The following is a 15639-nucleotide window of genomic DNA, read 5'->3' as shown; positions in this document are numbered from 1 at the left end:
CCTGGGAACATTAGTCAATGGGAAGTAGGTGGGGGTGGGAAGCAAAAGTCTAATAGTAATCCTGGGTTTCTCTAGGATTCTGGAAACTGAGTGATTGAGAGACCAAGTATTATCAAGAACATCCAACATAGCATAATGGATGATGAGAATTCTTTCAGTTCTAAAAAATAAAAGATACAAAGAATAGAGGCTAGTTATAGTCTAAATGATCCTGAAGTCCATTCATTCATTCATTCTCCATCCAATCATTCAGTCAATACATAGTGACTGCATGCTTACTCTTCTAAGCATTGAAGATAAAGTCATGGATGAGAAAGACAAGATCCTTGTCCTTAGGGAACCTCCATTTTACCTGGAAGAGGGTATTATCAAGAAGAATCTGAGAAAAAAATGTTTTTCCTTAGAACATTTTGGAAAGAGGGTAAGAGGCAGAGGCCCAAAGTTAAACACTTGCTCTGTGATCTCAGATTTGCCATCAAATCAAAACACTCCATCATTCTAGGACAAGGGATGCCATTGCTACTTTGCCTTGGCAGAGAAGTCACCTTGGGTCATGAGCACAGTCTGGAGGCCATATTTAGAAACACATGTATTTTAAAGACATTTGAAGAGTAGATCTCAGAAACCCACAGCTTCCTCAGAAACCCACAGCAGCATCTCTGAAGGTCCCCTTTCTGGCATGACTAACAGCTGTTGGTCATTTATATGTGATTTACTTTCCTTGCTGTGCTAGGCCAAGTCTGAGCAAGTCTGACAAATTTTGGGTTTAAGGGTGTGACTTGCAGATAAGTAAATTCATCAGGGGGTAAAAAAAACTCTATTTAGTTTAAGTTGCCCAGAACCATTCTAGATGGGATGTCTTCACTGACCTAGTCTCCTAGGCACTACAGGATCAAGAAAAGTGGACACAACTGGGACACAAGGACTATTCCTGGAAAGCCAAAAATAGAGGACAGTAGGTGACCAGAGGGCAGACGAGGTCAGAAAGTTCTGGCTGAGTCTGCCCACCTTCCTCTACTTGTTCACTGCCCCTCTCCTCCTTCCTAACCAACCTCAACCACCCCCCTTTTCTACATTCAATTCTTTCCTTTACAGTTTCCACTAAGGCTTCCTTCCTCACATGTTTCATGAGGTTCCTAGGGACACTGTAATAAAGTACCTCAAACTCAGTCACTTAAACATCAGAAATGTTTTGTCTCACCATTCTGCAGGTTATGTTTGTAATCAAAATGCCCACAGGGACTCGCTGTCTATAGAGGCCTTAAGGAAGGATCCCACCCAGGATTTTCCTACCTTCATACCTTCAATCTACATGTAGAGTTCTTTCTGTGTATCTGTCTCTTGGCCCAAATGTACCCTTCTTATAAGGGCTCATCATGTTAGGTTCGGGCCCACCCTAAAGACCTCATCTTAATTTCAACATCTACAATGATCCTATGCCCAAATATGGTCCCATTTTGAGGTGCTGAGTATTAGGATTCTGGAGGATTGGGACATGACTCAACCTATAATAATCTCAGCTCAACTTTTTTTTTTACAGTTAATATGCATATGGTAAAAATTCCAAAAAGTATGTAGAAATAGATATTTTCCTCTAATTCTTATTCTCTAATCACCCTCCCTAAAAGCAACTACTGCTGCCAGAATCTTGTATCTCCTTCATGGATGGTCTCTGCATGTAAAAACAGGGACATGGATGGATGATCCACAGATGGATCAATAGATAGATGAATCAATTACAGACAGAGATAGACATAGGCATATAAAAACACCGAGATACAGTGATATTTACTTTTTTTTTTTTGGACTTTAAGTAAACCATAAAACCTTTCTGTGAACAAACACTGAAGTTAATATAAAATAAACCAGAAACAAAAAGTCAAGGTTTGGGGAATGATTTCCTTTATTGTTGTTTAAGGAGCTATAGCCTGAATCATCTTTAAACATGTGATAATGTTGAGATAGGGATTTGGGCGGGGAAGTGGGAGATAGTTAATCTCAAAGGAAATGCCCACAAGTAACTGAGATGAAGAAAGCAGTCTTAGATCTTTAGGACATGCCCTTGGGCCATGCACCTTGTAAAATGAGGGAAATCCACAAGCACAGAGACTGGTGCAAAACTGCAGCTCCACACCCTGGCTCCACCTTCAGTCAGGTCCATAACTATGCCTCTCCACAAAAATTGGATGACATCACAAGGAGGGTCTTCTCACTCTCTAGGTAGCCCACATCCTCCCTTGAATGTGGATCTACTTTCTAAATGAACCTTTGTCTATGCCTTTCTCTGGTGCATGATGAAATTCTTTTCCATCATGTTGAGAACACTTTGGCTCCTGAGTAGAAGTTCCCCTCCACTCTGTGAACTTCTTAGACCCTTTTCTGGAGTCATCTCTTCTCCTGTGACAATATCAGTCATTAAAGGAAATCATAGAACAGGAAGACAGAAATTTCCAACTGCATGAAAATACAAAATTAAGGTTCCCTGCAGTCTTTCAAGTAAGAAGTCCATTGGTGCAGACTCCCCAGGAAGTATCCCCATGGCCCCCAAGCCAAAACTGTCATGGGACTTCTGCTAAAAGAAGAACAGGAAGAGGCAGCAATCTGATCCCTCCAAGGTATACTAAGGCACCTCTCCTTAGATGAGGGTTGCCTGACTCTGCAGACCCAAGCACCTCTAAGGTAAGGAGAGGCAAAATGCCTAACTTCTCTTGCACATACTACCTAGTTATGACATCCAGGTCAGAAAATTCAAAGATAGCCTCTAATTGACCCTTCATGTCCTGCTAACTAATATCCCTCATCTGGAGGTCACAGTGTTGGGTCACTTTCCATCTCTGGGAGAAAAATTCACAAACCATCTTCTCTCAGAGACCATTCTATTATGCAAGGTGTACGCTGAGTGTCAAATCACTGTGCCCTCCTACCCAACCTCCTACTCAAACCACAACCCCTAAAGGGACATGATTCCAGTGTTCTTTCCCTCTCCATGCCATGCCATTTACACCTGTGTTGAAAAGGGGTTCAATGCCCTAGCACTGGCTACCAACAGTATTTCTATCCGCACAGGATAGCCTCAAAAATCATCCACAAGCAAAAAGTATTCATATCTAGATCAAATACCAATTGTTTCATTACAAATCTCTTAATTTGCATGAGTTTAGATTTCAAGAGGGTAACATGACATCAAGAAAGGAAAATTACTGGAAATTATTACAATAGGATAAAATTCCCATTTTGCATAGAGTTTCCAATTGTAAAAAGACAAAAGAGGTTTACTATTCTCCTGGAAAATACGGTAAGATAGATATGCTGCTACTTTCACATTAGACCTTGCCTTGTATTATATACTATATGTCTTTTTAAAAAAAAAAAGATGATTATCAGTCCAACCTAAATCATATCATCTTATCAGGAGAATACTACTCTTTCTTCCTCCAATGAAACAGGCTCAGCCGTACTGTCTCCTGAGAGGCTGCTTCACTAGAGAAAATAATAAGTTTATTACAAGACAGTTCACACCAGTGTTTCAATTTACCCTCCCTTCCTCCCTGCCCCACGTCTCCCTTTCCACTCTCTCCTTGCCTCCCCACAGTCCTCCTTTTCTCTCCCTTTCTTTCTGGGCTGAGGATGTTACAGTGGGACTCTTTCTCTTTCCTGAGACTTCTGTGGGACTGGAAGATGCCTTTTTTTCTCAAACACAAAAGCCCCTCAGGGATTCTCTCTTACTTTTCAGCACTTTCATCCCCCTCAGATCAAACTGCTTCTCTGCATATGAAAGACATTGCCCATTATGAGGCTCACACCACCTCCACTAGCCTCCAACTCTCCCAGGCTTCCAAACAAAGGGCTTCCCATGGGCTCAGGAACTCACCTCACTTTCTGGGACACGGGGTAGCTCTGTCTTCTTTTTTTCTTAGTTCATTTTTGAGAATCATTTAGTCCCTTGAAGATAGTTTGGGAAAGTAGGAAAAGAGTCTCCCTTGTCCTCAGGGCATTCACCCCAATAACTTTTTAAGACACATTAAAGATGCCTCATCCTGGCCTCTCCACCTTTCCCAGGTTTCCAGGCAGTGGGGATGTTCTCAGGCTCATTTTCTCCCTTACCAGTCACCATTTAAAATCCCTTCTCCCTTACCTGAAAGAGGACTAGTCTCTTAGAATTATCTAGACCAGCCTCAAAGTAAGATGGTAATGAAAGTCCTGCTTCAGTCTTTGTCATGCTGCCGTGCTTGAGAGCTAAAATTTCCATGCACTTCTTTGGACAATTCTCAATAAAATTCTGGCAAATCAAATGTAAAAACATATTAAAAAGATCGTGCACCATGATCAAGTGGGATTCATTCCATGGATGCAAAGTTGGTTCAACATACGGAAATCAATAAATGTAATTCATCACATCAGTAGATTCAAAGACAAGAATCCCATGATCATCTCAATAGATGCAGAAAAATCATTTGACAAAATACAGCACCTTTACATGTTCAAAACACTGAAAAACTAGGGATAACAGGAATATATCTCAACATCATAAAGGTTATCTATGCTAAGCCTCAGGCCAACATCATTCTGAATGGAGAAAAATTAAAGGCATTCAATCTAAAGACTGAAACAAGACAGGGATGCTCTCTTTCACCACTTCTATTTAATATAATTTTTAAAACACTGGCCAGAGCAATTAGATGAAAGAAATTAAAGGGATTCATATAGGAAAAGAAGAACTTAAATTAGCACTATTTGCTGACAATATAATTCTATACCTAGAAAACCCAAAAAGCTCCACCAGAAAACTTCTAAAACTAGTAAATGAATTCAGCAAAGTAGCAGGATATAAAATCAACAATCATAAATCAAAAGCATTTCTGTATATCAGTGACAAATCCTCTGAGAAGGAAATGACGAAAACTACCCCATTTACAATAACCTCAAATATATATATATATACACTTGGAAATCAACTTAAAAAAAGAGGTGAAAGATCTACATAATGAAAACTACAGTACCCTAAAGAAAGAAATCAAAGAAGATCTTAGAAGATGGAAAGAAATACCTTGCTCTTGGATAGGCTGAATTAATACTATCAAAATGACCATACTACCAAAAATATTATACAGATTTAATGCAGTTTCAATCAAAATCCCAATGGCATTCCTCATAGAAATAGAAAAAGCAATCATGAAATTCATCTGGAAAAATAAGAGACCCAGAATAGCTAAAGCAACCCTTAGCAGGAAGAGTGAAGCAGGTGGCATCACTATACCTTAAGCTTAGAGAAATAGTAACAAAAACAGCATGCTATTGGCACCAAAACAGACTGGTAGACCAATAGCACAGAATAGAGGACACAGAGTAACCCACAAAATTACAATAATCTTATATTAGACAAAGGTGCCAAAAATATGCATTAGAGAAAAGATAGCCTCTTCAACAAATGGTGCAGGGAAACTGGAAATCCAGATGCAACAAAATGAAATTAAATCCCTATCTCTCACCACACACAAAACTCAACTCACAATGGATCAAGGACCTAGGAATTAAACCAGAGACTCTGCGTCTAATAGAAGAAAAAATAGGCCCTAATCTTCATCGTGTGGGATTAGGCCTCAACTTCCTTAATAAGACTATAATTCTATAGTGGAAGAATTAAAACCAAGAATCAATAAATGAGATGGATTCAAACTAAAAAGTTACTTCTCAGCAAAAGAAACAATCTATGAGAGAGAGAGAACTTATATCCTGAGAGCAAATTTTTACCCCTCACACATCAGATAGAGCACTAATCTCTAGGGTATATAAAGAACTCAAAAAGCTAAGCACCAAAAAAGCAAATAACCTAATCGATAAATGAGCCAGGGACCTGAACAGACTCTTCTCAAAAGAGGATATATAATCAATCAACAAATATATAAAAAAATGTTCATCATCTCTAGCAATTAGAGAAATGCAAATTAAAACTACTCTAAGATGTCATCTCACTCCAGTCAGAATGGCAGCTATTATGAAGACAACAAGTATTGGCAAGGATGTGGGGGAAAAGGTACACTCATACATTGCTGGTGGAACTGCAAATTGGTACAGCCATTATGGAAAGCAGTATGGAGATTCTTTGGAAATCTAGAAATGGAACCACCATTTGACCCAGCTATCCTCTCCTCAGACTATACCCAAAGGACTTAAAAACAGCATACTACAGGGACACAGCCACATCAATGTTATTAGCAGCACAATTCACAATAGCTAAACTGTGGAGCCAACCTAGATGCCCTTCAATAGATGAATGGATAAAACAAAAATGTGGCATATATACACAATGGAATTTTACTCAGTAATAAAAGAGAATAAAATCATGGCATTTGCAGGCAAATGGATGGCACTGGAGAAGATAAAGCTAAGTGAAGTTAGTCAATCCCCAAAAAAACAAATGCTGAATGTTTTCTCTCATATAAGGAGGCTGACTCATAGTGAGGTAGGGAAGGGGAGCATGGGAAGAATAGAAAAACTCGAGATAGGGCAGAGGGGTGGGAGGGAAAGGGAGGTGGCAGGGGGTTAGCAAGAATTGTGGAATGTGATAGACATCATTATCCAAAGTACATGTATGAAGACACGAATTGGTGTCAACATACTTTATACACAACCAGAGATATGAAAAATTGTGCTGTGTATGTGTAATAAGAATTTTAATGCATTCTGCTGTCATTTATTATTTTAAGAAATCAATTTTTAAAAAAAGATCTGCTTTTAGGGAGAGAGGGAGGCACTTCTCAAAACTTGGAACTGAGCAAAAGGACTCAAGCACAAAGTCCAGAAAGAAACTGCCATTGGGTAACACTTCAACTTGGGAAAGGGCTATTTTGTACCTGATGGTTTGTTCCTGAAGGTCTGGAGAGCATGGAAGGAAGTGGAAGAATGCACAGGGCAGACTGGGCCTTCCACTTCTCTTCCTGACATCTCCAGAATGTCTGCAAAGCTTTCCCCTTTCTTTGGTTAGGGCTCCTGGCCACTGTTTCTCTTTTCTAACTAGCCAAAGTCCTGCCCTGACCAGCAGCCAACTGAGCACGTCCATCTCATTCTATTATGGACAGAATTGTGTCCACCCAAATTCATATGTTAAAACCTCAATCCCCCCTGAGTGTACATGGAGACAGAGCCTTTAAGAAAGTAATTAAGGTTAAATGAGATCATAAGAGTAGAGCCCTAATCCAATAGAACTGCCAAGTTGGGAGTTCATAACCCACTTGAATCAAACTGTGAAAGATGATGTATTAAGAACTGTGTAATGTTTTGAACGACCAACAATAAAAAAAAATGTGGAATAAAAAAGTAATAAAACTGAAAAAAAAAAATAAGGAAATGAACAAATGCCAAAGCACTCTGTCTGCCCAGTCCCCCGACCCCCAACCCAGCTCAAAGAAATGGCCCTGTGAGGATGAAGAGAGTGTAGGTGAGGAGGGGAGTGATGGGAAGAGGCTAATCAATAGGAATAAAGTTATAGTTAAATAAGAGTAAGGAGTTCTGATTTTGCTGTTGCACAGTAGGATGACTATAACTAAAACTAAAGTACTGTACATTTCAAAAAGCTAGAAGAAAGATTTGAATGTTTTTACTATAAAGAACTGATAAATATTTGAGGAATTATATGTTTAACCTGATTTAACTATTATGCAATGCAATGTATACATATATCAAAATATCACATAATCCATTTATATGTATAGTTTTTATATTTATCAGTTTAAAATTTTGAAAAACTAATAAAAAATTCTAACAATATACTATAATAAAAGTCATATGAATGTGATGAATCTTTTCTCTCTCTCTCATATATATATGGAATTTTCCACTTAATATTCCGTGATAGAAACCATGGAAAACAAAACTGAGAATAAGGGAGGACTACTGTAAGGATAAAAAGTGCTTATAATGCCTGTGGTGTGTGATAGGATACTACACCACCAACAACCACCTCCAAGAAAAGATTCATCACATTCATATGATTCTTTGGAGAAGAGCTGAAGAGCACCCCTCTCACTCTGTCTGCTATAGAGACTTGCTGGGAGTTACTCCTAAAGTCTACAGGTGTCCTTGAGCTGACCCATCAAACAGATAACAAGAAAGACCTTGCTGCTGGAGGTGTGAAGGAATTCCCTGCTCTCAACCTCATTCACCAGAGCAAAAGGCGGAGATATGGGTTTCAGAATCCATGATGTACTTCTTTTATGACCTATTACCCCAAAGGCAGCTGGGCAGGACCAAATCTAGCCAAGACAGGGTCTAACACAAGCATAATCCATATGTGAGTGCAAAAATACCTATTCTTTTTACAAAGTCTACTTTGGACTTTTAAGAGTCAGCCCAGAGCTGAGGGAAGGCAGAATCAACATTTGCTTTGTCTTTGAGCTCCCCACCCCCATAAGAAACTGAGTGCCTCGTCCATGCTAAGGGCTTAAGAAATGTAAAGGCAAGTCTTAAGCCAGGCCCGTTCCCAGGTGGAAACACAGAATTCTAGTGTGCACCTAGAAGTTCATGAACATCATAAGCAGCCATAAGGTTCACAGCTGTTTTATTTTCCATGTCTGTTTTTAAAAAAGTCATTAAAGGGATGACAAAATGAAGAACTGCTGTGGAAACCCCCCAAAACCAGTAGAGCTAAGAGTCCATCAGACTTCCAATTTAGGAAGAATACTCACCCACATCTTTTACTTGCCTTAAAAACAGGAAAAAAGGCTTATTCAGGAAACAGATGTGATGGGCTCCTGTGACATTTATAGTACTATAGTACTTCTACCCATCTATGCCTAGGAATAAGAACTGTGGTACATTAATGCTGGCAAAGAATGTCAAAAATCAAAAAGGGAATCAAAGCAAAACATAAAGATTAGTCTCCCTATGAATTTTAAGATGATGGTTCACATGTACTCAGCTGTTAGAAGGGCTGTATTCAACTATTCTGTCTTGAGGATTCATTCATATTGTGTCCTCTGTTTGCCAAGGTTCTTATAAATTCAGTGGTGCCCTTGGTTCTGCCCCAGAGCCATACATTGAAATCTGACTACCACATATCCTATCTGGCTGGCACATTCCACAATGGCTCACTCATTATCCAATAATCATTCATGAGTACCTCCCACTGGTGAGAGCTTGGCACATAAGAACCAAGAGTATATGGTCCAGCCTCAAGGGCAGATCAGGATCCCAGCACAGGGATTCTGAGCAGACTGCAGAAGGTCATCTCTGGACTTGGGAAGTGTTCCTTCAGAAGTTGTGAATAAGGTGAATGAGCCACTAGCCAGAGCAAAAGCATGAAGCAGGGCTCCAGGCAGAGGGCACAGCATATGCCTACAACACAGCTCACCTGTCTCTCGGAGGTTTCTACTGAGGATGTTGCATCACATGTACATGAACAGATCTGCACATATTTTATCGATCATTTCCCTTTCAAACAGTTCACATAATTTTCCTAGACCTTTATTTTAAACCAAACCTACCCAGGAAAAAGAGAATATCAGATGTCCATGTTCCAAATAAATTGTGGAAAATGTGGGAAAGTCCTTCCATCAGCATCACAGTCAATTTGAAAAATTAGACCTCTCTAGCTTTTACTAGAATATAGGCTGAAAGAACCCCTCAGTAAATCAAACTTCTAAAAATGGTAGGTGATAACTCTAAGAAGCAGAACTAGATTAGAAACAGGAGACCTCATAGCCCAGACCTGCTTTGCACCAATTCTCATTATGTCTCACCCTCTGCCTCTAGCTGGGCCTGTCCATGGGTTAGTCCAGAAAACTGTTCCTAGTTCTGGCTGGCCTCAGTCTATTTGCCTCCCAATGCATCAATGCAAGAATACTTGGGGAGTACAACAAAAGGAATCCCTAGAACCTCTCCTCAGACTACCTCCTCTTCAAGGAGTTTGACCCCCTCCTCCTCATGAGGCTCCTCAGGCTGCCAGCCCCTCCTTATCTCCCACTCCTCCAGCATTCACTTGGCCCTTACTAACCAGAGAATGGGAGAGATGGGATCTCTGTAGGAATTTTCCCAACCTCTCCAAGCCAGACCACAAGCTCCTAAAGCAGTGGCTGCCTCCCACACCAACATGCCCTGCATATTTCCAATAAGTCATCCTAGAGCGAGTTGTTTCTTCTGTCAGGTGACTGACTAAAGTAAAGACAAGTTGCTCCAAAGACTGATTCCTATCTTCCCAACACCCCAAACTATGGTTTAAGAAACTACTTCATAAGATCCAGAAGCATATCTACCAGGCCTAAATCATTGCTTAAGGTTTCATTTTGTCAAAAGCAAAAAATAAATAAATAAGGTGAGGAGGGGGACGGCTTTTCAGACAAGAGAGGGAGTTACTAGTCCTAGAGGTAAAGAAGGCTAATACATTCCATATTACTGAAGATACAATTAGAAAAGGGATAGCCGAGAAGACAAATACAAAATATGTTAGTGCCATCTATTGGCAAGAGAAAATAACAAACCCATCTTTGTACAATAATTCAAATCACACTTAAGCATTCACAAAAGAGCACTTTAGGGTTTGCAAAAGACCTCTACATCCAACTAGCTGATTCTTGGAATATAGAATGCCCACACTGCGGGCCCTTCTTGTGAAAAGCAGAGGACAACCCAGAACTAGTGGCTGCATTCATATTAGCTTAGGGATTCATGATTCAGACTCCAAACCTAGAGGTGGCTGGGTCCCAAAGGACAGAGTCCAACACTGAAGAGACTGGGCTGTCCAAGATGGCCACCATACCTCACTGTGACATCCAGTCCATTATGCAGAAGTGGGCAGGAGAGTCTTCTGGTTAGACAAGTTCATTTCTTCAGCCTCAGGGGAAGCTGACATAGCAATGCCCCATGCCCAGAGCCTGTTCATAGATGCCTAGTGGTGTGTAATCATTGTTTCTCTGGGGAAACCTGTATCTTTAAAGGAAACCCACTTGTGCTGACTTGGTGGAAGTGAGGAAACCTCCAGCTCCCATCTCACAAACTTCTTTTACATAGCGAACAGCAACACAGCCAGCAATATGAAGTAGACACAAACTCCGGGTAACATAAAGTAGAAGTCACAACCCAACTTCATCCTGAGGGGCAAGGATGGCCTTTGCCATGAAATGGCAAGATGAATCCAGGTATCCATGTCAGGCATCTATTCTATTCACAAATTTCAGTTAGTTAATCTTAGGGACCTGCACCACACAAACCAGGAGCCATGAACCTGACTGGAGCCTTGGAAGACAGGGTATATAGGAGTCAAGAGAGCTAGATGAAAGGCAACAGAGAAGAGTGGAGACTGAAACTAATGAAGTAACAGTACTGGCCCCATTAGGGGGGGCAGTCAGGAGCTGGAATCTAACTCAGCAGTAGGATACTTAAAACTGTGAAACTAATTCATGCTCCAAGATGTCAGGATAAACAGCCTAGATTCATAGTGCAATGGTTACCACTCTGGCCTCACACACACAAGATATCAGGATAATAGTTGTCCTTAAAAGACAGGGAGCTGGTGCTATTGTTTCTCACCCTGGGTACTGAGAGAATGGCTACATTTAAAACTTCATCAAGTGAACTTTTCTGTATAGAAATTCTGCAATAAAAACTTGGCAGTAAAGGTTGGGGGTGTGGCCCAGTGGTACAGTGCTTGCCTGTCATGCATGGGGGAAGGAAGGAAGGAAGGGAGGGAGGGAGGGAGGGAGGGAGGAAGGAAGGAAGGAAGGAAGGAAGGAAGGAAGGAAGGAAGGAAGGAAGATAATTTTATGCAATGATGGAAATCCTACTGTGGATGATAGTTATTTGTATATATACATATGTTAACAGTTAATGAATTGGCTGGGATTGTAGATCAGTAGTAGAGCACTTGCCTGATATGCTCAAAGTCCTGAGTTGAGGGCTGGGGATATAACTCAGTTAATAGAGTGCTTATCTCACATTCATAAGACCCTGGGTTCAATCCCCAGCACCCCAAGGCAAAAACAAAAACAAAAACAAAAGCCCTAGGTTGAATCCCCAGAACTTAAAAAAAAATGTCTCTGAGCTGTAGAGTCATTTTCAGTTTCAGGATCCCCCAAATCCATGGGTATTCAAGTCCCTTGTATAAAATGGTGTAGTATTTGCATATAATCTACATACATCCTCCCATATACTTTAGACTGTCTTGAGATTATTTGTAATACCTAATACAGTGTAGATGCTATGTAAATAGTTGTTAACTTATATTGTTTAGGAAATAACAACAGGCTAAAAAAAGTATGTGCATGTTCAATCCAGTTCAGTTCTTTTTTCTAATATTTTTGTTCTGCTGTTGGTTGAATCTGCATGGATACAAAAAGTCCTTAGGTTATGAATATTTCACTGTTTATAAATGAAATGTGGGGACTTTACCTTTAAACAAGAATCTCAGGAATAAGTTGTATAGTGTTTTCCTTCCATATTTAAACTCTAACTTTACTAGCTTAACCTCAATGTCTAACAAAAAGTTTAGTTTATACATCTTAAATTCCCTTATGACCCTAAAGAATTTGTTATGAAATTCATAGCATGAATGACATGATACTCTAATTTGTCCAGGCTCCATGAATAGGATCTGAGCATGTAGGAGGTGAGCATATACCCTTAGCCTTGAGCAATGGAGGTGTGGAACTGGCTTCTGCTTGCAGTGCGAAAGCAGGTGGACCTCAACTTCCTTTGGCAAGGAATTTCAGCAATGGGATTGAGCTATACCCCCCTGAAACCCAATCCTTTGTCTCATTTGGGTTGAACTTTCACAAATGTCTTCCCCTCAATAAATAGAATGGTCTCAGGCGTGCTCTCTCTTTTTTCCCCTGCCTCTCTTGCCTCCTTTGTGGGAGCTAGGGCAGAGAAGCCATCACTGAACCTCAAGAAAAAGATACTTTCTGTGTCTGTGCAATTATTTAGTGCCAGCCCAGTTCACCTGGAGGAACCCTGATTGATTTAGTCGCATGTCCTTACATCCTTTAAATAACAATCCTAGTTCAGCATTTCAAAGTTTGCTAAAGGAAATATTTGGGTTAATAGCCATTCCAAATCCTGAGGACCAACATCTCAAGGCCACTCACTGAGAATATTCACAAAACAAGATGTATTTCATAATGCAACATCCCACCGGCTCCCAGAAGCACCTAATGCCTTTTTTTTTTTTTTAATGCAGTGCTGGGGATGAAACTCATCTAATTCACTTTAAGGCAATTTTCACCAAATTAAATAAGCTCTTTAATCAAGTATTGCTTGTTTTATAAGAAGTGAAGAACTTCCTACCATCAATCAACCTAAATTCCAGTGCTCTGAGGTATAAACCATGAGTAAGTGGAACATAACTATACCTAGAAAAGGCACTGTCCAGGGGGCAGTGTCCTGAAAAGGCACAACAATGATCTCCAAGGGACTGCTGTTACCCAAAACAGCCACAGCCAGCATCATCTCCAAACTAGGCCATACCCTGTGACAACCAGTGTGGCATTCATCTGTTCACAGTCTCTCAAAGCAGCTTCTTAATGAATTATCTGAATTAAAAATGCATAACATTAGCACACAATATTTGTTGACATGACAAGAAAAAAATGTTTTCTTTTTTGGCAATACTCAAATAAGTGATAACAAATAGGCTTATTTTTTAATCCTCAAAATAGCATTCTTGAGCAAAGATAACTTTTAAACAAGCAATACCTCTGGTCCATCTCCTATACTGAAACTCAGTAAATCCACCCACACAACTAAATACCACCAAGTCCTTCATGTAGTCTTACCTGGGAAAGGTTCAGCCCATACAATGGATGGCACTGCTCTTCCACCTCTTCCACTGCCCCAGTCTGTTTCCTCAGCCACTCTGCCTCCTTGGCAAGGTACAGGTCTAGGACAGGTAACCTCCAGGACTTAATGTCCATTTCAGATCATGAGCCTCTTGTGTTCCTGGTTCCCCACAATGGCAGTGAAGAGGTACTCTACATACAGCCCCTTGCCTCATTGGTCTGATCATCCACAAGGGCATCCTGAGCTTGACATACTCCAAGTGGCACTTGAGGCAGAAGTAGATGTCCCTGGCAAGCACATCTTAGAGGTTCTTGCTTTTGGCATCATCTGACAGCTGCTGAGGACAGAGATTGTGTAGGAGTCCATGAGGTCCAACTCAAAGTACATAATGTTGCTCTGCTGGAAAGCCTTCTTGGAATTATTAGTAATGAAGTCCCAGACTAGGGTTTATGGGACATGGATAATGCCAAAGGAGTAAGATGTGGGTCTCACTTTATGGATCCACAAGAAGTAATTCAACTGAATTTGATAAAAAGAAGAGAGACAACATCAAAGTATGATACAGGAGGGAAGAATGAGTCAGGAATCTGGAGGAAAAAAGGAATTAGAGAAATAAACTGCACTTCAAGATAAAAATGATCAAAGTAGGATTTAGACTTTTGAGTCTAGGTAGATTAATCTGCCAGGAGCAAGAGTCCGCATTTGCCAACAATATTTCAACATCCTTTCTCATTTTTCCATCAAAATGTTGATTCAGGAGAGAAAAACAGCAGAAATAACCAGTTCAGAGGTTTACCCTTATCTGCCCTACAATGAACTGCACAGGGATTGGAGAGGAATCTAAAGATACACCTGTTACCACATAAGAGACATTTGAGAAGGTAACTCACAAAGGTACAGGGTAGACCTGATGACCCTGTTTATTTTTTTAATTTGTTCTTTTTAGATATATATGACAGTAGAGTGTATTTTGACATATCATACATACACAGAGTATAACTTATTCTAATTAGGCTCCCATTCTTGTGGTTGTACATAATTTGGAGTTTCACTGGTCGTGTGAACACAGGAAAATTATGTCTGATTTGTTGTACTGTCTTTCCTATTCCTATCTGTCCTCCCTTCCCTTTATTTCTCTTTGTCTAATTCCGTGAACTTTATTCTTCTCTCCCCTACCCTTATTGTGTGTTCTCGCATATCAAAGAGAAAGAAGATTTGGCCTTTGGTTTGGGGTGATTGGCTTATTTTACTTAGCATGATAGTCTCCAGTTTGTTGACCTTGTTTCTTCAGATCTCAAATTCAACATTCCCAAGGGCAGAGGCTCTCAAGTCTAGCTGTACATTAGAATCACTTGTAAAGCTTTTGAAGTCCAATGGCTGGGTCCTGCCCAAAACCAATCACATCAGAATCTCTGGATGTTGGGTCTCAGAGATAGGATTTTTTGTTTGGCAGTGCTAGGGATTAAACCCAAACTTTTGCTAGGCTTATTATCACTAGACTTTGCTATCACTGAGCTACATCCCTAGCCCCAAAGGTGGTAGTTTTAAAGCTTCCCTGGTCATTCCAAACTACAGCTAAGGTTGAAAATGTGGTCTTAATGAGCCTTGGCTTCCTAATTTGCTCTTGTCCCTGTACTGTTTTATTGCATTTCTTTGTCCTGGTTCAACAGAAGAAAACTGGACAGAGTTCTATGTATCCTTTCCAGCATTCTCAAAGACTTAATGTTGGTAAGTGTCCATCTAAGGCCAGGTCATTATGTCCTTTGCTCCTGAGTGTTTCTTAGTAATTTATGAAGTATCTGTTTATCAAGAAGTATTATTCAAAGAAGTACACAGGACAGCCCTCAAGGAGTTCAAGAGTAACTTGAAGGC

The 15639-nt window shown here is 40.2% G+C and overlaps 1 protein-coding gene across 1 annotated transcript in view; it reads right to left on the bottom strand.

Annotated features, from left to right (window-relative positions):
- Window positions 1-15639, bottom strand: part of LOC101956690 (metalloprotease TIKI1) — a 39142-nt gene that overhangs the window by 20644 nt on the left and 2859 nt on the right. Inside the window, 4 exon segments of the mRNA XM_078027898.1 lie at window positions 13764-13905; window positions 13907-13990; window positions 13992-14082; window positions 14085-14286. Coding sequence (XP_077884024.1) covers window positions 13764-13905; window positions 13907-13990; window positions 13992-14082; window positions 14085-14286 — 519 coding nt within the window.

Source organism: Ictidomys tridecemlineatus, chromosome 12 (genome assembly GCF_052094955.1).
Source record: "Ictidomys tridecemlineatus isolate mIctTri1 chromosome 12, mIctTri1.hap1, whole genome shotgun sequence".
In the NCBI taxonomy this organism is placed as follows: Eukaryota; Metazoa; Chordata; class Mammalia; order Rodentia; family Sciuridae; genus Ictidomys; species Ictidomys tridecemlineatus.
This window is presented reverse-complemented; position numbering and strand designations above follow the sequence as displayed.